At 35.2% G+C, this 26468-nt stretch overlaps 2 protein-coding genes across 7 annotated transcripts in view; one reads left to right on the top strand and one right to left on the bottom strand.

Annotated features, from left to right (window-relative positions):
* The window catches only part of LOC123525165 (ATP-binding cassette sub-family G member 5-like), a 44894-nt gene extending 20510 nt beyond the window's left edge, over nt 1-24384 (bottom strand). The window contains exon 1 of one of the 4 annotated variants that reach the window (XM_045304033.2): nt 24364-24384. The gene's annotated coding sequence lies outside the window, so the exon portion shown is untranslated. Of the gene's footprint in view, nt 1-10; nt 148-7445; nt 7653-22974; nt 23177-24363 lie in introns of those variants that run through there. The other 3 variants (XM_045303999.2, XM_045304017.2, XM_045304009.2) reach the window with 3 other exon arrangements.
* LOC123525147 (ATP-binding cassette sub-family G member 8-like) overlaps nt 174-26468 on the top strand; it is a 49348-nt gene continuing 23053 nt past the window's right edge. Inside the window, exons 1-5 of one of the 3 annotated variants that reach the window (XM_045303956.2) lie at nt 174-431; nt 1846-2060; nt 22153-22302; nt 25042-25317; nt 26082-26320. In XM_045303956.2, coding sequence (XP_045159891.2) covers nt 1991-2060; nt 22153-22302; nt 25042-25317; nt 26082-26320 — 735 coding nt within the window. In that variant the 5' untranslated portion in view covers nt 174-431; nt 1846-1990. Of the gene's footprint in view, nt 432-1845; nt 2061-7806; nt 8165-22152; nt 22303-24049; nt 24251-25041; nt 25318-26081; nt 26321-26468 lie in introns of those variants that run through there. The other 2 variants (XM_053521023.1, XM_053521025.1) reach the window with 2 other exon arrangements.

Genomic DNA, 26468 nt, shown 5'->3' with positions numbered 1-26468 from the left:
TTCAACATACCTTTTATGATTTGAGAGTTAACTTCCGGATGATTAATCCAGTCACAGTTCGCGTGACTTCATGTTTAACAGAAACAAAATAGTTTTTTTTTCCTTTGTTTGTTTAAAATACACAAGTTCGTCGCATATTTTTAAACGCAACTGTTAATGTTAAAACGTTTTACAGATAACAGTTTTCGACGCGGTCTGGCATTGAACTAAAATCAATTTATTGGTAAATTTGATAGCAAGCGCTTCGCTAACTTGACGGCGGAGTCTGGTAAAATATCCACAGGTATTGAACGCTTTGTAACAAAGAAAACCTGCGTAAACATTATTTAGTGGTAAATATAGTGAGAACAGAAAGTTTACACAAGAAGTTGCTCTCAACACCTCAAGTATAGTTTGACGACAAAAGGAAATAAATATGAATGTGGAACAGGGTAAGTGCTTTTTCTTTGAAATATTACAATACCTAACTGCAGTGATAGCCGGCATTTAAGATTTGTTGCCATTTTAAGTGTATTGGTTAAGATAGGGGTGTTTTATTGCCCAACAAATAGTAGCTGGCGGACTTTATTTGGCTTAAAATGCTTCAAATCAATATCTTATTGTAAAATATCCTGTTACATGCCTTAAAACGACATAAAATGGAGGTAAAATTAAGATTTTTGTCATAACGCTTTTACAACTGTGTGAATTTGCACAGATGAATGATTTTGCTTAATAAAATACCACTGTGTGTATAGTATTCAAAGTGTAGTTACGGCCTCTACTATTTGTAGTGCATACTTTATAAATACTGTAAGTTGAAATTAGAGCATTTATTATATACAGTGTTGTTTTTTTTATGTAATCCACTAGCAATTGTGTAAACGATCTTATTAGAGAATAATCAATCAATGTTAAGTGACTTCAACAGCGTTCATTCTCATACATGATTTAAGCCAGACTGCAATATTAGGAGGAGATTGTTTTATCACGTGCTTTTTATGCACGAGGCTTCTGCAGCTCTAGGCATAAATTCGAAATATTGCTTTATACATATGCATAATAATTTGTATATGGAATGAAAGTGTCACAAAGAAATGTATCATCAGGATTATTTTTCAAAAATAGATGTAACATTTTATATAAGAATTTTTAATGGAGGAATATCTGAAATAAAAGCAAAACTATGATTATCCAGTTATCTTATATGGAGTGAAAAAACTGTCTGGTAAATATTGTTTTCTTGTTAATCTAATCGAATCTAGGACAACGTGAACTCACTGTCGCTTTTACATTAAATTTAAACTAGAGTCCCATCGATTTTTCTTGGCATTTACTTTGTAATGCCTTTATTTATTCATGTGTTTATCCATGCTTTGTAGCTGTTTAATGTATATAAAGTCACAGTATTATTATGATTATTAGCCCAGTAACTGGCATGATCAATATAACTAGCTCCATCCAGGTCAAGGTATATTTGATTAACTAAAGTAATACTTTTATTCTAAGTTCTTTTATGCAACATTTATAGAATACAGTGTAAGTGCAAACCTAACTTTGCTGGTTATTGGTCTCATTTTGAAGTATTTCATATGAAATTGCTATAGGCGTCTCGCAAAGCGATTATATGATTATAGTATTCTGCGTCAGAACAAGGCTATGATGTTTTAGGGGCCTGCATAATGATAAGAACAAAGTCCATAATTGTAATATAACTATACTTGTAATAAGAATTTAAGCGTTTATTAAAATACGTCTTTCCTTTTGTAATATCACTACTTCTATATTTTCCTTTTAATTAAAAGGTTGACGGGTACCCACATTTGTTTTCATATATGTTCTATTAAAATGTTATCCTTTGTACAGAGGTATTGAAAAAGAACTCAAATGGACCAAATGACAGTCTGTCGCGGAAAACACTGAAGTAAAGAAAACATTTAAAAATCAAGAAAATTTGCAACGACACACAGAAGTCCTGGGTTCGGAACCGGCGATAGAACTCACAAACCTCATGATGGAGAGTGACTCAGATGAAGAAGTTGTTCCACAGTCTGAGCGGACACCACTCAGACGCCGGGAAAGTAAGTGGATCAGTTGTCATTATAACTATGTTAAGCTTTGAGCATTAACACGCCATGAAAGTAAAATTGTCAGGTAATACCCCAGTCACACATACGGCGCGGATAGCTACGTCTAGCTACGGACAGAAACGTAGTAATCCGTATCGATCCGTACCTGGACCGTACCTCAGAGTAGTCATTCGTATTAATCCGTACCAAAAACGTGGTCAAAACGTATTCGAAACTTATTCCAAACTTGCAGGTTTCTCCAACTTTTGAACATGCACAAAAGTTTGAGCGAACTGTAGCCATTTGAGCGTGACTTTAGGCCAACTTGGCTGAAACTTATTCATCCGTAGTTAAACGTACTTAAACGTAGTTATCCGTGCTGTAACGTACCTCGCCGTAGCTAAATGTAGTTACCCGAGGCTGCTCGTATACTTAAGCATAGTTCAACGTAGTTTACCGCAGACCCGTCCGTGCGCTGGGCAAGTTGCAAGGCGCAGTAAAACGTAATTCAACGTAGTACCTTTTACCTATCCGTACTTATTCGCGTCCTGTATTGTTTTGTTTGTTTCCTGTTTCTCATCATTTTTCCCGTACTAAGACGTACTGCTCCGTAGTTATACACCAACAGACTAATCCTATTCGCACCGTACCTCAACGCACGGACATATCCGTATGTGTGACTGTAGCTTTACATGCTTTTTTTTTTTGTAATAGCGCTGATGGAAAGTGGATAGATGGTAATTGTATGTACAATATTGAGCAGTGGGAGTCCATGAATGTAAGTTGATAAGTTGTCATTATATGTACATTATAGTGAGCACTAAGACGCAGACGCAATAAAAGTAACTCTATTGGAATGCTGAGTACTAAGAAGCCGGAAAAGAAAGCGGACCATTTCTCATTGTATATAAAGATACTGAGCACATTTCGTTTCTTTCGTTCATAACGAAATTTTGTAAGTTTTGATATGTTGTCATGGCGCGCGTGCTAGAGCGACAGAAAAAAATCAGCTGAACACAAAGATACAGTAAAACAAAATAAAAGCTGGCGCGTGCGCCAGTGCAAAACAATATGGTCTACCATTTGGTCGAAAGTCTGCTTTGCGTGTGCGAACATTTCGAAATATACGTGCACGTATAAAAATATGCATGCATGTGTAAATGTATACGTCTGCCTGTATATTTTATTCGTGCACGCGTATATGGCGTATCATTTGGGCCAGAAGTATATAGATGAAACAATGAGTATTAATATTGTACCTGCAGGTACAATTTTATACGTGTACGTATATTTTTTTATACCTACAGGTACAAAAATATACCTGCAGGTACAAATTGGAAATGCCAGTACGTGCAGGTATAAAACTGTACGTGCAGGTATAAAATTGTACCTGCACGTATAATTTTATACCTGCAGTACAAAAATATTCATACCTGCAGGTATAAATTATACCTCCACGTACATTTCTGATTTGTACCCGCAGATATAAAATTGTACCTGCAGGTATAATTTACACCTGCAGGTTAAATTTTATACCTGCAGGTATATTTTTATTTTACACTTACAGGTATAGTTTTGTACCTGCAGGTATACAGTTCTGTATATACAAATACAAATAGTTTTATAACTATTTGGTGTATCTCTTTATTTTTAACCCAAATGATACGCCATACGCGTAAATATGTAGATGCACGCTTATATGTACGTGCACGTGTATATTATATACGCGCACTTGTGATTACGCGTGCATGTATAAATTTATGCGTGCATGTCCATATATGCGTGCTCGCGTATATACACGTGCACCTATAATTAGGCGTGCACCTATACATTTACGCATGTACGTCCATATATGCGTGCTCGCGTATATACACGTACACCTATAATTACGCGTGCACTTATATTTACGCATGTACGTCCATATATACGAGCACCCAGAAATACGCGTGCACGCAATAAATCATACGTCCACGTATATATTTACGCGTACAGTGATAAATATAAAGGTGCGCGCCTATATATACGAGCATCCAGAATTACGCGTGCACGCGTAAAATTATACATCCACTTATATATTTACACATTAACTTGTAAATATATAGGTGCACGCGTAAATTTAAGTGCGACTAGAATGTGCGTGCACGTATAAATATATACGTCCACGCGTATATTTTCATACGCGCACGAGTAAATATGTAGGTGCACGCATATATGGACGTGCAAGCGTAAGCTTATAAGTGCACGCGTAATAACAAGTGCACGGATATATATACACGCGCACGTCTTTATAAGCGTGCACATACATAATTAAGCGTGCGCGTATAAAAATAAATACGTGGACGTATATATTTACGCGTGCACGCATATCTTTATACGGGCACGTATATTTTGAAATGTTCAAAGCAGACTTTCGACCCAAATGGTACACCATAAAACAAAGCGTCATAATGACGCACTAAAATTTCGTTCAGTTTACTCCGCTTGTGCATATTTGTTAATTTTAAACAGAGGGCATATTTCACCGTTAAAGTACGGTGGTACAGAGAGAACATAGGAAATATTTTATTTATCACGTGATAGCTATCGCGTGCGAACGTGATAAATAAAATATTTCCTATGCGAACGTGATAGCTATCACGTGCGAACGTGACAGTTATCACGTGCGCACGTGTTAATTAACACGTTCGCACGTGGAAGCTAACACGTGCGCACGTGATAAATAAAATATTTCTTAGTTTAGTTTCAAGTTTATTTACAAATAAGCATGAGTCCCACTTTATGTGGGCAGCATCAGCATATACATTTCTATAATACATACATTCAGTAATATATCACATGACAAAAAGGAAAACGGCTACAAATTGTTCATATATAGGGCTATATACAATGATTGATTTCTTATATATAAACACAGTAATACACTTTACAGTAAAATATCTTCTTTGCTCTATGAAAAATAATTGTTTCTCTAAGAAAGAATCCGTATGTGTTTCTTCTTATTATTATTGTTGTTGTGCGTGTCATTATTATTATTATTTAAATGTTTACTGTATTATAAATATGTTTTATTATAAATATGTATTGGACTCCTAGCTGCCTAAAAATGAAGAGACGAAAGCGTTAGACGAGCAAGAAAGTTAAATACAAGAGAATAGTCTGAAATAACTTGACCAACTGTGAAAGCAGTCTAACTGTACAATCGAAAGTCAGGTTAGACTGCTGATGTAGTCAGTTATTTTCTACATGTATATTTTTTAAAAGCGCTAAGTAATATATACTTAACTGGTGAGATATATATGTGTGATGTCGATTGGTCACAGGTATGTTTGAAAATTAATTAGATATTTCATTATCTTGTCACACATTATACTAAGTTTGTTTTTTTTTAGTTTGATATGGTTATCTGTCGTAAACAAGTCAATAAACTTTATCATATTAGGTCTTGTTCTTATGTGTCTATCAATATATTTATCTCGATCAGTATTAAACAATGGACAAATTAAAAGATAATGGTACTCATCTCCTATTTCGTGACAATTTCTACATTTTCTTTCGTTTTGTGGTATATTTCTCCACCTATGTCCCCTCTATGCCACCGTATTAAAGTGTGTTTCTTGTTCGTTATTTTAATGGCTATATAAATGTGATAAGATATACATGTTTCGGTTTATGTAAGGCCTTACACGACATTATGTTTTAATGAACGACAAGCATATGCCATGCACCCCGGCTTATACGACATAACGAAATGTGCTAAACAAAGCCAATTTATGAATGTTTTACATATTGGAAGAACTTGCAGTTGCTTTTTTTTGTACATTTCTTGTAAAATACTAGAAAGACTTTCCGAAACGTTATTTTTACTACCCTCTTAATTTTATGTAATTAATGTTACAAAGATAGATTTTTTGAGTAACATTCCATTTATATTTAGTTCAATTAAGAAATAATTTATAACAAAAGAGTGTTTTAACACTATGTATGCACTATGGGCGGTTATACGTCGGGCGTAATAATTTCACGAGGGCGCAGCCCGAGTGAAATTATTTGTACTACGTATTACCGCCCGAGTGTATGGTCGCAACAAAAACTTTGACGTCACCGCATGTTAACGTGACGTCATTCTAGCGTAAGCGTGTTTTAACAGAGACAAGCATATTCGAATTCTACATAATAACTGAAGTCAAATTATGTCTTGAAAAAAACGTTTTGTCAGTAAGATTATCATGCATAATGTCAGAATGTCTGAAGTATGTATACCATCATTATTTAGGAAATCAGTTAATCAATAGCACAATAGTTTACTAAAACATAATTACTGACAGTATTTCGTATTTGACTTTAAAAGTGTGTGTGTTGCACCCTTCACTTTTAAAGTATACCATGGAAACTTCTGGAATTGGAGTATCTTCCAAAAACCGTAAAGCTACATTCTGGAGGAATAGATCTTTTTGACAACCAAAGGCGGCTGTCTATGAACAAACAACACTAATATTTGTTAGCCTTAACTGCACTCAGAATTAATACTAAGAAGCCAGAGTGACAAGTTCTACGCAATAAGACAAGCTGGGCACATAACCAGGAGTGGTTAGCAGTGATAGAGTAGTTAAGGTGTCGGCCACTGAACCCGTGGGTCGTGGGTTTGAGCCCCACTGGGGTCACGGATACGCCTTCTCATATGACACAAGTACTGGTTTTTTCCAGCGGACTCGAGAGTCTTTCAGCACAATCGAGCTATGATAAATTAGTATAAACTAACCAGGTGTGTGTGTGGGGGGGGGGGGGGGCGGTCTTTGTCTTGCTTCTTTTCTTTACGTGTAAACGAAATACCCTCTCATACATTTCATTTTCTTCACTTGTAAACGAAATACCCCCTCATGTACTTAGAAACGAAATACACTCTCAAACATTTTCATAATTTTATGTGAGAGCCAATTCAAACATTCGTCACAACACCAAACTTTCTGAAATCTTGGTTTAACGGCGAACAACTTTTTTTAAAAACATCAAATGAAATTAAAACATCCGACAACCAGTCGAGCTGATTCTGAATCCGTTGAACTTATTATCATTTTCTACATTTACTTTAGAGTCAATATTCTTGTATATATGTCTTGTAATAGATGATATTCGTGAATTTCTGTTCACAAGAGATCAAACATTTCTAGACACTGTCACGTTTCAAAGTAATCATGTTGAGTATTACCCGCTTTATTCGATGCCATCTTGCACATTTTCTAAGACGGCTTAAAACAGATCATTTTCTAAAGAACCTCTCGCCGCTACTCCCCACGAAACATTGGCATTTGACAGTAATCTTGCCATGCCATACACACAGCCAAAGCTATCTAAGTTCATACGTGATGTCTAACAAAGAAGGAATGGTCAGTCACTTACATCTGTCTAAATCCTTATTTAGCATGTGTAGCTTCCTCCATATATGTATACTGACATTTATCCGCTTGTAATACCCCACGTGCACAGAAGAAGAAGAATTATATCTTACTCCTTAAGGAAACAAATCTGATTATAAGCCTCATGTGCTGATATTTAATGGGGTCATGCACACATAAATCCACAAAACAGAACCTAATCTGCCTTTACGCGTCCCCACAACATATCCTTATTGATTCTCAGAGACTGGATCAATATTTATTCTACTTCGCTTAAGGAAGCCATTTTGCACACCGCTACATTTGCTAAGCATAATGTTTTGTTCAATTTCCATGGAAACAGTGTCGTAAAGTTGTCTAAATATGGATTAGACTTTACAGTGATTTATTATGACGTTCTCATATTTCTCAAAGAAAAACAATCTCATACTTTGGGCGTGGTAGATGCATGACAAAGAGAATCACCAGATTTTAAAATTTTAGTAGACGATCGATGTTTGATTCCTTGGTTACCAAAATAAGACAACAAAAGGGATAACTATTCACACAGTTTTGTTTTCTGTGATATTCTGTTTTCTTAAAAACGAATACGACAAAAATAGAGATTTGACATTAATTCTTGGTCGTTACTGTGATATTACCGATGAAATGGACAGATAGTGTGCGGCGTCTGCTATTACAACAGGTCTACAATGTTAAATTTAGGTTTTCCACTAAATGTTGGTGAGTTATTACCTATCATTCATACACTACTTAAATGAATATATGAAAAGAAGTGTATTTATGTATTATTACTGTTGAAATTATCAAAAATCTTTTAAAATTATAGGTGTTTTCTTAAATAGATTTGCAGAAAATTGAATATCATGAAGAAATGTTAAAATGAGCCGTGCCATGGGAAAACCAACATAGTGGGTAGCCGACCAGCATGGATCCAGACCAGCCTGTGCATCCGCGCAGTCTGGTCAGGATCCATGCTATCCGCGCAGTCTGGTCAGGATCCATGCTGTTCGCTAACATTTTCTCAAATTCCAATAGGCTTTAAGCGAACAGCGTGGAGCCTGACTAGACTGCGCGGATGCGCAGGCTGGTCTGGATCCATGCTGGTCGCATACCCACTATGTTGGTTTTCTCATGGCACGACTCAAATAAAGAATTTGCAAGTTATCTGTTTGAAAATTATATAGATTAGCTGACTACTGAAGTATGTTAAATTTATTTATATATCTTTTTCACATATAATACTATAAATATATATATTTTTAATACTAAATATTTATGTAGTACAGTGCAGTAAGCAGAAAAATGTACGTGCATGTAGTATTTTATGTAGAAACAAAACAACAACAGCAATGTGTGTGTTTGCATGTGCGTGCGTGCGAACAACAATAAACGACTATAACAGAAATTATGTCCATTAAAATCACCATCATCACAATACTTATTAGTAACAACCCAAACACTTAATCAAAATGTTATTGGACCTATTTGCTAGAAATTTAAGCATTATGTAATTCTTACTTTCTGACACGAATTTAAACAACAATTTAATGTGTTGACTTTCTAGTTATATATGAAAGCAGTTTAGTTAATTATGTCTACCATTGTCGCACTAACCCTTATAAAAAGCTAATAACCTATATCAAAGACATTCCATTGTAATTAAACGTTTACGAAAGTATTTACAAGTATCAATTTGGCAAAATATGCTTGTGACAGGAAAGGCCGTACCGGCGACAGTAACCATCAGAACAAATCAACACCCTTTACAATATTTACAAATTTATTTACAAAAGATGATTATTAACAATGAATAGATATGAAAAGAAAAAAAAACTGATTATAAGAAAGAAAAAAAAAAGAAAGTTCAGTATCTCTAGATACAAAAGTTCTTATAGTCCATTCTAATCTGACGTGACACAGGTCTTTAATGTAATTGTGAACTTTAAGTAGCACAAACAAAACAGATTTCTAAATTCAGTCCCTTTAAACCGTGAATACGTTGATTCCGTGTTGGCTCCCTATGGTGGTAGGTGATTGCATCCCTGAGCTGACTTCAGAGGATAACAAAAATCATCGTCTTTGCGGTTTACGGCACAACCATGGGACGAAAGCTCTGCGCTGGGAAAATCACATCCAGGCGAGTGAAGACAAGTGAACCTCGGGCATTGTACTTCCGGGTTATGACATCACCAGGAAAAATCGTCTGGCGGAAGAAGCTAAAATATATAACATATGGTAAGCACCATAGCAAAACAAAAAGTCAGGGCATAAAACTGCTCCTTTGGGTACACCATACCTCCGTAGGCTCCCATAAATAATACGTGCTACTTATACAAAACATATGTGCTACTAAGTTCAAACGTCACATGATTAAAATACGTCACTTATTACTTCCATATTACAAAGATTACTTACTTAAAAGACTAAAGTTAAAGTATGAAATGATATGAAAAGTATATGATGAAACATTATAGATACGGACATGATAAACTGCAGCTATTATTTACAACTACAAATTAACAAAATTCAATGTAAATCAAACGTTATATGATAGTTGGCATCCATATAATATCTAATGCCGTACACTACAACGGACATTAATTAGATGTGCTATAGACTGGCACACAATTACAAATTACAATAATATATTACATACACAGTACTAGACTTGCCATATAGATTTATACATAACAATACAATGCAGTAATGGCGTTCCATAATTAACAAAAATGTTTGACATAAGTTTTTGAAACAAAGTACTTTATAAATATCATGTTACAAATTTCAGTACAAATTTTACATCTTATATAAACGAAACATTTTAGATTCCTCTTTCCAAATAATTTACAAAAGTCTGAAAAATTTAATAAATTATCCTGACATACCGAAACTAGCTAAAATCACATGCCGAAAAGTAAATGTTACAGAATTCTGTAGAATGAACACAAATTTACCAAATAAAAATCGTAATGCAAAAATCATACAAAAATCTAACAAATAAATTTCTTACCTCGATCGAGCATAAATTTCTAGCAAGAAAATAATTCAGACATAGATTCGTCTATAATGTCGGAGGGTGGTGTGCGCAAGGCATATCTAGTCCAGTCTATTTAAAGGATAATGTCCCGCCAAATACTAAATTTCATGGGATTCACGGCTAAGCCGTGGACTCTTACTATTTCTATTTTCACGGGATTCACGATATAGCCGGGGAATCTAACTACTTTGGCGCGAATTTAAATTGACAATTTGAGGCCCATTATAGTGGTTTTGGGGATAAAAACATAAATTACTGAAGTTTATAAAATATCAACTTTCTTATTACTGAACAGAATTTAATGAAATTTACATGGAAATTTAAGTTATGAAATACAGAAAAACATGAGAGGTATTTCATGCGTGAAATCTGACATTTACCTCAATAACTCAAAAATTTACAAAAAGATGATGCAATACCTGCATTTACACTACATATAAAATAAGGCCCGTATGTCAATTTGTGACAATGCTGCTGAAGTAGTATTACTTGTGACCGCTTCTTTTTTAACTTCCTCTGAAAAAATTCAAATGAAGTACTAGTCACACTTAAAGCTAAAACATCTCCAAATGTACTAGTATCTTAAGGCAGCTTGTGCTCTGAACCAAATACTTCCGGAAAATATGTATAATCAAAGCACTGAAAGTACAGAAAGGCTGGCTACCACAAAACACTGAATGAAAACACTGAATGAAAACTGTGCGGGAAAGATGTTTGCAAAATCTTAGATATTATGGGTTTTCCATATTAAACTAAGGCGAGCACAGGGTATTGTTGTGATCTTCATTAACTTGTGCATCCAAGTTAAAGTTCAATCGAGAAACGTAGTTTATTGGACGTAAACATGGGTCCAAGAGAGTAAACTACAGTTTAAGCCCGGTATACTGTGTATTCGCTCGAAAATTTATGTTAGTATTCGATAATCATAGTTTTTCGACAAAGAATGTAATTGTTGGATAATTTGATTGCCGAGAACCATTGTATACGGACGTGAACCTATATTTACGACCATGAACTTGGGTTTACGAGCGTGAACTATAGTTTATGAACGTGAACGTAGGTTAAAGTTCGAAAAACTTAGTTTCTCGAACAAAACTATGATTTTTGGTCATTATCCTATGTTCACCAGCGTTAACCTATGTTTACGGCTGTAAACCCATGTTCACTGTCGTAAATCTAAATTCTCGATCGTTAACATATGTTCACGTTCGTAAGCTATGGTTTACATCCGAGAACCCTGGTTTATTTCCGTAAACATAGGTTAACGCTCGTGAACTTAAAATAAAGGCCGAAATTCAAAGTTCAATTGAAAAACCTAGTTGAAACCTGGGTTCACAGGCGTGTTTTCGCCCGAAAATATGGGTAAGTATTAGAAAAACCTGGTTTTACGTTCGAAAACCCATGTTTGTCTGTAATTGTTATTTCTACTTTTTTACCGTAAACCTGGGTTAACGTTATTATTGGACAATTGGTGTGCCATAACCGTTTATATATGTTTCTTACGAAGCGATAATTAACATTGAGGGACATACTATCAGATAAAATATAAAGGTAACAAACACAACATCTATATTTCGATATGCAATCCCCCACCCAACACATACATTATGTGTGAATGTATGAACATTGATCAAATGGGGCGATTTTCTTGTCGGTATGAGGGAAATTTTGGGCTCGAACCTCGCTATAAACCGGACAGTTAATGATTATTGTCTGGTCATGTTGCTTCCTTAATACGATGGTTAGGTAAATTGACGTACCCGTAATAATGTTTTTTTGAAGAGTATATTCAATTCCTACCATGAGATTACTTTAACTAATTTTTCAGGAGGGCGTAGGTTCAAACCCTACTAGGACCAAACTTTGTTCATTATTTTTCTTTTTTCGAGTAAGATAAACTGTTGTTTTTTAAGACATATTATCATTGATTTGTCGTACAAAAGCGGAAATGTTTTATTTGATTAGCCATTTCTTAGTAATTTCTTGCTGTTTCAAATGAATTTGACCTGAAGGGTGAATGTTTAGACATCTTTGAAAAATACTTAATTACATTTGTAAAAGTTCTTGATTTTGCATTTATTTTTACAAAGTTTTGACTAAATGTAGGTAGGTAGGTTTTACTTCTGCCCTATGGTTCTTTATGAATGCATAGAGCAAGGCCATAATTTTCAAAAGTTGGAGCTTAATTTCTTTCCGATTAAATCCTTTTACTCGAGGCTCCCCAGAAAAGTTGTTATCGCCAATATTATTTTGTGTTTTATAATTGTTAAGCAATATTTTGAGGTTTCATTTAGAAAAATATTTGGTAAAATGAATTCTCTGTGATCGTTTTGGACAATGGCTATCACTTTGAAATTTGTCTCTGTTTCAGCCGGAGGAAAAAAAGACATAACTTATACAAAATTAACAAATAAAAAACAAACAAACAAACAACAACGACACGGTAAAAGTCATTTAAAGATGAATCACAGTGCGAAATAGGTTAACTTCAGAACTGTATCAAGTTAGTGCAATTGTTAAACATTACCAATACGGGTCCACTATCTTAATATAACCTGAAAAAAGTTTAAAACGTGTGTTTAAACAAAACTCACTACATCTACACCCCCGCCCTTAAAGCAAATTGGTGACAAAGCGCTTTTTACATTATATCTTTCAGTATTCGTCAGAATGTTTAAAACGAATTTAGTATAAAAATAGCCTAAAAGCAGGTATAATGTGGTCATTTGTTTCTTATCACGTTACTGTGGCAATCACGCGGCGATTACGTCCCTTAGTACCTATAGCAAATGATCTGAAAGAATAGTTTCTTAAAACTTAAGCCCTAAATATAAGACCTGACATAACTCATATCACTATAAGTTCATTTTAATTGATATTTCATATTTCTTATTTTCCACGTTATGTCAGGTCGTCGAATAATGCGCAGTATAATTCATATCGACGATTGTTTCTAGGAACCAGCGTTTGTTTACTTAGCCCCTTATAGACCGAGGTCATAATCTATAACGAAGCGGTCAACGTTGAGTTAGTTCCATTCATACGGACATTTCATTCATGGAGGCGAATTAATTTACCATCATTATGTAATATTTTCTAATGTTATTTTTCAAGTATTTACCGTTAGAAAAATAAAACATTATTATAACATGTTTGCGCAAGTAGATCTATTGAAACAGGTAAGTTTAACAATCTTTATACAACTCTATGGCAAAACTGATTAACGTGGCGGACTATTTGAATTGCGCATGAAATTATATTTTGTGTTGTCAGTCTCAGCACCTGTTGAACTTTACAGAAACTCGATATATGGTTATAATAGTCTGGCGAATATCGCCAGCCTAAAAACGGAAAGTAATACAAGCACGATAAGGACAACGTTATAAACACGAAATGAGTACTTGTGAAACCACGGCTTTCTGTTACAGAAACATAGCACTTTTAGAAAGAAAGAAAAAACTACTTGACTGTAACAAACGTTTCTTAAATATGTAACAAAGCCTTAATGAGTCCTGGTTAAGGGTTCTTTATAAATATTTATGTAATTTAAAGTAAAATACAAACCAACCAAAACCAATATTGCGTTGTTGATTGCTTGTGTGTAAAATGTTAGTTTCGGATAGATACATTCAGATCTGTAAGCAAAATGCTGGTAGACTAGTTGTTTTGTCATTTCGTAGATTTGCTTGTATTTTACTATTTAAAAGAAGAATGCTTCTTAAAATTATGTTATTTATTTCCGCGACTGAATGGTTTCAGTGATCTACATAGAAATAAAGATTCATTCAAAAATCTCATATTTATTATTTAATGATTCACATGGGCATTATTTACATGTAGCTTTAACAAATAACCCTCAATTTAATTTATCAATATTGACATTTCCAGATATATGAGCAGTCTGGCCATGTTAATCGGCTTATGTCCAATTCTGACCAAATGGACTGTGTTTCGCATTAATGGGAATCATTTCCATTTACGTCCCTTGTTACCATATTTGGCAGTTCTTTCTTTTACTAGTAACAGACAATGGCAACATGACATGTGTAAAAGAAAATAAATCCCATCTCCGAATGCTAGAAATTATCGACTAGCGCAGCTTTATACAGTTCCTACACCAGACTCTTAGCAGATAATTAAACCTTTAAAGGATTATGTAATGTATTTAACCTGGAACATTAGAAACTCCATTAGAATAAGAATGAATCATTTGTTAGCTTTACTCATACGCTGATGAAATACTCCAGATAATGTACTTTTACGTATTTCATATTCTAACTAAACGGTTATAATGTTTAATGAATGATTTTTTATGGTTCATAACTGTTCGTCAGAATTAAAATAGCTGTCGCAGTTTTCTGGCAAAAGTTTGCAATATTAAACGATGACGTCATGATGCCATATTTAAAAAACGATTACTAGTACGGTAATTTCAGGGTACATTTAATTGATTTTATTGAATGTCCCTGGAACCGGATAGAGATGTTATGCATAGTTTATACACATGTAGTTTGAAAAATGATGCGGACTGTAGGTTCAAATGCCAAGTACCATACTCTGACTTAAAAATGCAATCCCTTTTTGCATTTAAGAAAAACATGTATGAACGTCGCAATTTAGCAAAGACGACAGTTATTCGATATGACATCGATGGTAACTATTCATGGCTGCAGTATTCGAAACAGCGTTTTCTAACTTGATCAGCTACTTGAATGTTTCTATTTGTCTTAAATATGTACAAAGTATAACCCGACTTGGTTGTATTTAGATATCTCTATATACAAGTAACTCGAAGTTAAAACAGACGATCCGGTATTGAATACTTTCAGGTAAACGTAATATAGTTTTAGAAATATATGTCTAAAGATGCAAGCAAAATACTACTTAAGGATTTGACATTGTTTAGCTTTGTTTATGAAAGAAGTTAAGATGTGAGAACGCAACTGACTGGTTTTAGAGATCTTTTCCCGCAGCTGACTGCTTTTAGTGATCTTTTTCCGCATCTGACTGCTTTAAGTGGTCTGTTTCCGCAACTGACTGGTTTAAATGAGCTGTTTCCACAACTGACTGGTTTAAGTGGTATGATTCTGCAAGTGAATGATTTAAGTGGTCTGTTTCCGCAACTGACTGGTTTAAGTGGTTTGACTGGTTTAAGTGGTCTGTTTCTGCAAGAGACTGGTTTAAGTGGTCTGTTTCTGCAACTGACTGGTTTAAGTGGTCTGTTTCCGTAACTGACTGGTTTAAGTGGTCTGTTTCTGCAAGCGACTGGCTTAAGTGATCTGTTTCTGCAACTGATTAGTTTAAGTGGTCTGTTTCTGCAACTGACTCATTTAAGTGATCTGTTTCCGCAACTGACTGGTTTAAGTGGGCTGTTTCTGCAACTGACTGGTTTAAGTGGTCTGATTCTGCAAGTGACTGGTTTAAGTGATTTGTTTCCGCAACTGACTGGTTTAAGTGATCTGTGTCCGCAACTGATTGGTTTAAGCGGTCTGCTTCTGCAAGTGATTGGTTTAAATGATCTTTTTACCACAACTGACTGGTTTAAGTGGTCCGTTTCTGCAAGTGACTGGTTTAAGTGATCTGTGTCCGCAACTGACTGGTTTATGTGATCTGTGTCTGCAACTGATTAGTTTAAGCGGTCTGCTTCTGCAAGTGACTGGTTTAAGTGATCTGTTTCTGCAACTGACTAGTTTATGTGATCTGTTTCCGCAAGTGACTGGTTTAAGTGGTCTGGTTCCGTAACTGACTGGTTTAGGTGGTCTGTTCATCTGTTTCCGCAACTGACTGGTTTAAGAAATCTGTTTCTGCAAGTGACTGGTTTAAGTGGTCTATTTTCGCAGCTGACTGATTTAAGTGGTCTGTTTCCGTAACTGACTGGTTTAAGTGGTCTGTTTCCGCAACTGACTGGTTTAAGTGATCTGTTCCCGCAACTGACTGGTTTAAGAGGTCTGATTCTGCAAGTGACTGGTTTAAGTAATCTGTTTCCGCAACTGACTGGTTTATGTGATCTGTGTCCGCAACTGATTGGTTTAAGCTGTCTGCTTCTGCAAGTGATTGGTTTAAGTGATCTGTTTCCGCAACTGACTGGTTTATGTGATCTGTGTCCGCAACTGACTGGTTTAAGCGGTCCGCTTCTGCAACTGACTGGTTTAAGTGATCTGTTTCTGCAACTGACTGGTTTATGTGAACTTTTTCCGCAACTGACTGATTTAAGTGGTCTGTTTCTGCAAGTGACTGGCTTAAGTGATCTATTTCTGCAACTGACTGGTTTAAGTGATCTGTTTCTGCAACTGACTGGTTTAAGTGGTCTGTTTCCGTAACTGTCTGGTTTAAGTGGTCTGTTTCTGCAACTGACTGGTTTAAGTGGTCTATTTATCTGTTTCCGCAACTGACTGGTTTTAGTGATCTATTTCCGCAACTGACTGGTTTAAATGGTCTGTTTCCGCAACTGACTGGTTTAAGTGATCTGTTCCCGCAACTGACCGGTTTAAGTGGTCTGATTCTGCAAGTGACTGGTTTAAGTGATCTGTTTCCGCAACTGACTGGTTTATGTGATCTGTGTCCGCAACTGATTGGTTTAAGCGGTCTGTTTCTGCAACTGATTATTTTAAGTGATCTGTGTCCGCAACTGACTGGTTTAAGTGATCTGTTTCCGCAACTGACTGGTTTATGTGATCTGTGTCCGCAACTGACTGGTTTAAGCGGTCCGCTTCTGCAACTGACTGGTTTAAGTGATCTGTTTCTGCAACTGACTGGTTTATGTGAACTATTTCCGCAACTGACTGGTTTAAGTGGTCTGTTTCTGCAAGTGACTGGCTTAAGTGATCTATTTCTGCAACTGACTGGTTTAAGTGATCTGTTTCTGCATGTGACTGGCTTAAGTGGTCTGTTTCTGCAAGTGACTGGTTTAAGTGATCTGTTTCTGCAACTGACTGGTTTATGTGAACTATTTCCGCAACTGACTGGTTTAAGTGGTCTGTTTCTGCAAGTGACTGGCTTAAGTGACCTGTTTCTGCAACTGATTAGTTAAAGTGATCTGTTTCTGCAAGTGATTGGCTTAAGTGTTCTGTTTCTGCAACTGTTAAGTTTAAGTGATCTGTTTCTGCAACTGACTGGTTTAAGTGGTCTGTTTCTGCAACTGATTAGTTTAAGTGGTCTGTTTCTGCAAGTGACTGGCTTAAGTGACCTGTTTCTGCAACTGATTAGTTTAAGTGATCTGTTTCTGCAAGTGACTGGTTTAAGTGGTCTGTTTCTGCAACTGATTAGTTTAAGTGGTCTGTTTCTGCAAGTGACTAGCTTAAGTGATCTGTTTCCGCAACTGACTGGTTTAAGTGGTCTGTTTCCGCAAGTGACTGGTTTCAATGGCCTGTTTCTGCAAGTGACTGGCTTAATCGATCTGTTTCTGCAACTGATTACTTTAAGTGATCTGTTTCTGCAACTGACTGGCTTAAGTGATCTGTTTCCGCAACTGACTGGTTTAAGTGGTCTGTTTCTGCAAGCGACTGGCTTAAGTGATCTGTTTCTGCAACTGATTAGTTTAAGTGGTCTGTTTCTGCAACTGACTGGTTTAAGTGATCTGTTTCCGCAACTGACTGGTTTAAGTGGGCTGTTTCTGCAACTGACCGGTTTAAGTGATCTGTTTCTGCACGTATCTGGTTTAAGTGGTCTGTTTCTGCAACTGACTGGTTTAAGTGATCTGTTTCTGCAACTGATTAGTTTAAGTGGTCTGTTTCTGCAAGTGACTGGCTTAAGTGATCTGTTTCCGCAACTGACTGGTTTAAGTGATCTGTTTCTGCAAGTGACTGGCTTAAGTGATCTGTTTCTGCAACTGACTGGTTTTAATGATCTGTTTTCGAAGCCGACTGGTTTTAGTGATCCGTTTATAAAGCAACTATTTTCTGTGTGAAAAGCTAAAAATAACCCTCAAGTAATTTTTGCTCAGAAATACATGCAAACAGGCCCTGTTAATTGCCAACTTGCCAATTCCGACAAAAGAATCATTTCCGTCTGTAATTTATATTAATGTGAATTTTAAATGCCTCACTTTCCATTTATGTCTTTTGTTACCATATTTGAAAGTTCTTTCTTTTTTTATTAACAGACAATGGCACATTCAAGACTTTAACAGTAGACAGATTTTATCTTCGAATGCTAGAAGTTATCGACTGATGTAGCTAAAGGAAATAAAAGAGTTTTTGTATCGTAATCAAATCTCAACAACCAATGTTTTTTGAAACACTAGAAACACCATTAAAAGAAAAGAAATGAATAATTTTGCAGCTTTGCTGATGCACTAACAGACACTTTTACGCATTAACAGACAAATATGTTAAACATTTATACTCCGAAAATCAATAAATGATCGTTTATGGTTCGTTACTGTTCAGCCGTTCGTCGCTGTTTTCTAGCATACACAAAACATCCAATTTAAATGAAACTTGAAATGAAACTGGACTTGCATATAGTATCGGACTTTTATGTCCGATTATTTTTTCTGGAATGACCGCCCTGTTTTATATTATATATGCAATGTTGACATTATTCTTGCTGTTTCGATTCTATAAATATATGTGTATTTTAAACAACACACACAGTTGTCACCTCAAACTCAAATAACTCGTGCTGTACGATGAGTTAAAGAAATTTTTGCGAGATAGATGAAAATAAATGTGTACCGATGTTTTGGTACAATCCTACTCAGTGCTTTATTGGTGGCTTGGCTTTTCGAATGTGACATTCCCTGTTGCACCTTTGTGCTTGTTTTTTTTGTTGTCTGTAAAATGGGTAATATAAAGTCTTTCTATACTGTAGTATATAAAGATCGCCATATAGCGGCATCTGAAATGCATACCAAGTTTATTTTTTATATTCTTGAAAGTTCAAGCATTGCCTTTTTGAAACACGAGGGTCATGCAATAAATAATTTATGCTACAAGTTGTTTGTAAGTGAAGACATTGAGCAAGTACTCACTTTGCATTTTTATCCGGACTTGTTTGCGTAACACAAGCACTAGCTTTGCAGACGCAGTATTCTCACTTTTATCGAGCAACAGAAATGATCAAATTGCATTATTAATATTTTATTACAGCAGGCGCAGAATGACAAAGTTGTCTGATTGCATTAGAAAGCATTATTTATCCGAAACTGCGTACATCTTCTTTTTCAATTGTTTGACATATAAAGATTTTTTGTCTTCAAATTTCTTCTGTTGCAAGTGTACATTTATAAAGAAATAATTATGCACGGAAATATAGCATGATATAAAATAATTACGATAATTTTGCAGATGACTTATTTGCTACTTCAAGCGTTATTTGAGTCATAAATGTGGACTTTCCCGGAGATACAGACATTCACAGAAATTTTCAAATGTTGTTGTCGTTTTTGTCACTGGCTTTGTGATCGTGGATTCCATGAAATGTAAATGTGTAAAGGACAGTGCTAGTGTACCTTGGTGTGTGTGGGATGGGGGTGGGGGTGCAAATTTTATTATCTCTCATGACGTCAGTCGATCAAACCGAGCCTGCTTTTATATGGTTATATGGCTTCGTTGCTTCCAAATGAAGTATCTTCTAGATTTTCATTAACTCGTAAAAATGTTTGCCTATCAATTTTGAATATAAATTCTTTATTCGAGCGGCCAGACAGGTTGTACGGACGTTCCTTCGTTGCCAGACAAAAGAAAACAATTGGACAATTTTATGAAAAACTCAACTCGTCGAGCAATAGCTCAGTGGACGAGTGTCCACTTCGAGTGCGGGAGGTCTTGGGTTTCGAGCTTCGACCGCGTCGTACCAAAGACGCGGAAACTGGTATAGGTAGCTCCTTTGCTTGGTACCAGTATTTAAATGGCTGTACCAGAAGGTTAGATAAGCACAGAACGTTATGTATCTATAACTGGATGCTTATGATGTCGCACAAGATCTTTGTAGCTGATGTTGTATGTTGATTATATAGGTCATTAAATACTATATATATAGCATAATAAAGCTTACATAAAATTCTTGTGGTATTTATAGATGCAAACTTTATTTTTTTGTTTACAACTCATTGAAACCCATCTATAAAAGTAAAGAAATCCCTTTTAAAGAACTAATGAGTTGCACTGGTTGTAGATTAGAACCAAAATATCGAATTTATAGTAACATTAAATTATTTCTTCGAAAAAAGCTGTCTACTGGAAAGGAAATGTGATTTAACAGACATATTTGGAACAATGACGTCATTGCTACCATATTTAACTACAATCACCGATATTTCTTTGGCAACAATTAATTGGTAGGTTGTCTGCAGGAAAGGAAAGTCTCTTCTATAAGCAGCATTTCTGTAACCTAAGAAATAGTTGACAATTACAGTCCTATGAACCAGCCTATTGTTATTTTATATGCTAGGGTAAAGGCTTTGAAAATTTTTGAACAATGTTCCTCATGTACTGTCTCAACATTGTTATTCTCTTTCTAGCGGTAGAGTATATGTATATTTTAGGTAACGATCAATCTTAAACTGTAATCTAAAATCCTTATCTTAGTCTTCAACACAATTTATTGATTATAGCGTTTAATTAAAATCCTCCCAAAAACTTGGTTTATTTATATAGCATATTTATTCACTGTCCAAATATGCCAGTAAATCACTAAATAGGTCCAATCTCACGGACAGCCTTCGGCATTTTGGCACCAGAATAATGTCGCGGTGCTGATGATTAATTTTACAAAGAATTCCAATCAAGTGGCCTCATCAATTTTACTGTTAGGTTTTGGAGACAAACAAGAACGTGTGTTACTGTATATATATTTTATGCAGTCTATCCGTATATAGAAATATCTATTATATTCTTGTTCATTGATTTGTTACGAGTATATTTCCCAGTCTGTATAAAGAACATTGCAGTTCTCTGAATCTCAACTGTAAATTACTATGTGAAAAGAGTATTATATATATGTGGTATAATAACCATCATCATCATCATGATCATTATAACAATTATCATCGTCATCATCACCATCATCGTCATCAACATCATCATACCCAAAATCATGATAATGATAACAGTAGTAATAATGAAAGTTTTAATACCTACAAATGCTGACATATGTTGTTTGCTAATATATAAGAAACTGTTGTGAAAATGCTAAATCCATTTTAATGGCAATGGAAGTAAATGAAATAAGTTTACAATCTATGAAAAGATCCAGTCTTTGGGAAAATCAAGTTCCCTACAATGAACATTTAACTGAATACTGCACGAGAAGCTTGTATTTTACCTATCCAATGAGAATGAATAAATATGAATATTTAAAAATGCTTTGTATATATTCTATCAAAGCTCTGTAAACATAAAACATCGTAAGTTATTTATTGTATTTTGCTGCTATTGTATACCTATTACTTAAATATTATAATAACCTGTCTTTGCATATTGGCAATCCTATGACGGCGGCTGTTGTTTCTTATGGTTTTATAGTCACACTGGCACAGTCATAGGTTATATGGAGACTTTCTACTTTTCATGGTGGAGGAAATCCGAGGTGCCCTCCGATAGTTATTTCAAGGACGGACTGGCCATGTGTGTAGCTGTCCCTTCATTGGGGCTCGAAAGTGACAAAAACGTATTCATTTATGCACAACATGCAATGATATATTAACAGTAGTGCTCACTTTTGTCTTCAGATTTTGAAGAAATGGCATCATGCCCATCTAACCTATACAGTGCTAGCGGCCACACGAATGAAGTACTTTTAGAAAGATCAAATACTGCAAAAGGTGTTCTCTACACAACTTATAAAGATGAGGCTACAGCGACAGTTATTAAAACTGGAGGTAATGCATTGTTTTTGTCATTGTTTTAGATTATCCAAATAACTGCATAAAAGAAATTCCCTTGAGGAAGTTTGAAAGTGGCACATATGTATACATATATTTACAAAGTGCTATGAACACATAATCTATATGCACGTTTTACCATATATTGTACAACTCAATGTTCCAAACGGACCATAAATATTAAAAGCATTGACTCTAAATACCGGGTGGATTTTTAGGCCGCCACACGGCATTTAAACTCTACTGTTGTGACGGTTCATTAAATTTACAAGACAATTTTTGGAAGCATACACCTCAGATGCCAAATAAAATATATAGCACTCGGTCGCATCTTTTAATTTCCCATTAGTATCACGTTTGGACACCTCAGAACTTTGATATGAGCCGTACGTGCCGATGAAATATACTTCAGAAGGAAATTTCAGTATTCCTGTCCCATTAGTTTCTTTTTAGAAAACCGTGGCTCCACAGTTCGCAGTACGCAGTGTCTTGTAAGTAATAAGTCCTTCTACCAACACGACTTCCAAATGTTACTGGAATATCTTTCCATTATAACTATAACACATCTAACCAATAAGTCTGACAAAGAGATTCATTATAAACATTCATTTAGATTGTGCTAACCAAACTTTACGAGAGTAATTGTAATTTATAACAAGACCAACTTACCCTTTTCAGAATTCCATAAATTCAGCAGCTTATTTATCAAAGGTTTTGATTAATGCCATTGAAAATGTAAGATAACTGTTGATAATTGATAAAATTCTTGATTTGATATAAACGTAGTCCATGATTTTTACTAATAATTTATTGTGAAACCGGTTTGTTTGAGTCACGTAGTACTTGTTGTCTTGTTGTCTGGAGATAGGTAACATTTATCTAATATCGCTGATAAACACTGTGTGGCTGATAAAATAAATGTATCTACAGTAGTACTTTATATAATGACTTGTCTACATTTGGCCAATGTTCTTGAATGTCCACGGAGTTACGACTTGTTCATGGCACAGCAACATTGGATGATGTTTTCATCATAACTTACGCCAATTATCCCCCCACCCCCAAGAAAAGGGGAAATTGAAAGTGTTGTACATAGTCTTCAACAATAAAATTTATAAGAAGATCATTTGGCATCATAGCATGCAACCTAGCAAACTAATAGCAGAGTCTATTCATGAGAGGTAATGAATAGTGCAACATCCCTCGCGCCCCTTGTACCGGCTTGATCTATAAACACTTAATGGACTAGAAAGGACCAGAAACTATAACAACACTACACAATACACCACACAATATAAGTCACTACTCGAGCTTGTCTTTAGCATGCATTTTAGAGTATTGGACTAATATAAACAAAGAATACCAGTAACTGTAATAAAAAGTTAATTTTTGACATGATGTCATACTTAATGGCTAAATAGTATGTGAACTGTTCAGACTTTGATCTGTGCACCAGGACTATTAGTCATTGAAGTATGTTTTTATCTTCAGTCATACATGCACTTGCACTTCAGTTCAGGATAAAACCTAAGTTACTCTTAAAATCCTGCTTAATAAATTCATTCAGTGTTTATTTACTATCAAACAGATAAATTAAGTTTTATATTTCATTTTGACCCCTGTTCATGTGACACAATCTAGTGTACCGTCTAAAAATTGGTACAAAATTATTTACCTATTATAAAACGTTTGCAATGGGTAAGGATGTTTGTTTTCAAATATTTCACCAGAGCAGCCCTTGAGTATGTGGCTACCCTGATAACGTACAGATAACATGTGCACTTTAAAACGTTGTGTAAAGTGACAACACAATTTAACCTCTGGTTTTGATTTTACAAGTAGACATACAGTAAATACGTTTGAAAGTTAGTGATCTTTCCATTTTATAACGAAAAAATATGTAGAAAATAGATAATTTTTGCTTTAGGAACACTTGAAAACAAAGGTGAGTAAACGAAACACTTTTTCTGGATTGCAATTCACTAGACTAGCACTGTTATACATTCTACGTATTTCTACGAGAGTTTAATGTAAGATTTAGATTTAACGTCAACTCACCTGCTACCTCTCAGAAACATTCCATTCTGTGTTTCTTTTTTTTATGTGCAACGATGTAAACACTATGTACATTTAAATAATACAAATCTCTTGGGCAGGACGACACTACAGTTCTATGTCAATACAAATCTATATGTACTTAGCTTAGTTATGCATTCACTTCTTGTTCCGGGTAAAATATAACATGAAGTGGACCTTCCGCTCATGGTGGAACCCTATAGTTTTGTAGAGAGGAAAAATAATTAATTTATCTTGTGGATTGCTTTATCTTTCAATATATTGATCTTGTTTTTAATTCTGTCTTTGGCGCTCGGATACAGTAATCCTTCGCTTAATATGATAAGCTTAACCTTTTATCGTTAAATTTAATATAAAGTTTGATTTTATATAATAGTGTGTTTTTCTCTGAAGTTTGCCATAAATGTTTCCGTGCCATATTAATTGTTTTTCTACAGTACTGGAAACAGTCTATATAACGAAAGAAATGTTTGAATTCAATTCATTTGATAATTCTTTGGAAACGGATTAAAGATGAAACGGAATATATATTTTGAGAAAAAAAATATTGAGACAAAATTAAATTTAATATTGTTTCAAATTTCATCATGACAGACGAAGTTTTACAGCGTACAGAGGTAAAGATGAAAAATAAAAACAGTGTTAATGATTTATTTACAGTCGTCAACAAGGAAACAATCATGGCTGCAAGGGCATCTAGTCCCTCCTCAATCTACCATATCCCAGGAGCAACCTTCACACAACGACCTTCCATTGATGTCAAGGTCAGATCCTTGTCATATACTGTAAATCCTGCCTCGTTGTCATGGTGGCAGAAGTTGTCAACCATGCAGTTACCATGGGAATGGGTGGACAGCTCAGAACCCCAGCAAGTGCTCAATAATGTGTCTTTCTCCATAAACAGTGGTCAGATGTTGGCAATTATGGGAAATTCAGGTTAGTTTACACATAGCGAGTTCCAGAGTTTTACATATCAGCAATTGCATATACAGTGTAATTATTGATACATTATGGATCAATTGTTTAGAGTGTAATATAAGTGAACATGGGTTGAAATGTCCTTGAAAGAAGGTTAGACTAACACAAGATGTCATCATGACATAAATGTGTATCGTGTCTTGTACAGATATTAATGTCCCAAGTGGTTCTTGGACAACTTGTGTAGGAAAAGAAATGGAACCACTGTTTTACCATTGCATTGACGTAAGAGGTGACTTCATGACATAAATGTGTATCGTGTCTTGTACAGATATTAATGTCCCAAGTGGTTCTTGGACAACTTGTGTAGGAAAAGAAATGGAACCACTGTTTTACCATTGCATTGACGTAAGAGGTGACTTATATGGTCAGAACACTTTGTTTACCTGTATCTTAGTAGTTCCAACAGGTAAAACAGTTTAGATTCCATACCTCGTACTTTTATTTCGATGTAAATGAGATGTGAAACCAAAATTTTTAGTCCTGTTTTGGCACCATATAACCTACACTTTGTTGATGCGCCATATATCCGACTCAGTCATTCAGTAAATTTACAGTTGTTTCCATGACTGGTATATGTTGCCGTATCACTTCCAATATATGAGACAAACTAAATTTTCATAACATGCTCAAACTTTTTCAAGACAAAATAAAAAAATCTATATTCAGGATTTTACCTAATAGCTAGTCGCCTGATAGTTTGTATATGTTTTGCTATTTAGGTAGCGGAAAGACAACGTTACTGGATGTGATAGCATGTCGTACAGAGGGTGGAGGGCTGATTGCAGGGGATGTGTATCTGAATAATGTGGCACGCACGAGTACCATGGTGCGCGGTTGCTCGGCTTATGTGAGACAAGATGACAGGCTGCTCCCACATCTGACTGTCAAAGAAACTCTTATGTTTGTTGCACAGCTAAAGCTTCCCACCACATTTACAAATGCACAGATTAGAAAAAGGGTAGGTTGTTGTGACAGCGCATGAATACTTTTGAGCTCTATTTACATTACTTAAAACTATCAGTGAAATAAGTTTAATGAAAGTGTCTGGAAAATGTGCTTTTGCAATGTTTTATTTTTTTATCATTTTCATATTTCTTTCAATGCAA

This window comes from Mercenaria mercenaria, chromosome 1 (assembly GCF_021730395.1).
Source record: "Mercenaria mercenaria strain notata chromosome 1, MADL_Memer_1, whole genome shotgun sequence".
NCBI lineage: Eukaryota > Metazoa > Mollusca > Bivalvia > Venerida > Veneridae > Mercenaria > Mercenaria mercenaria.
Note: the sequence above shows the minus strand (reverse complement) of the source record. Positions and strands in the feature narration are given on the sequence as shown.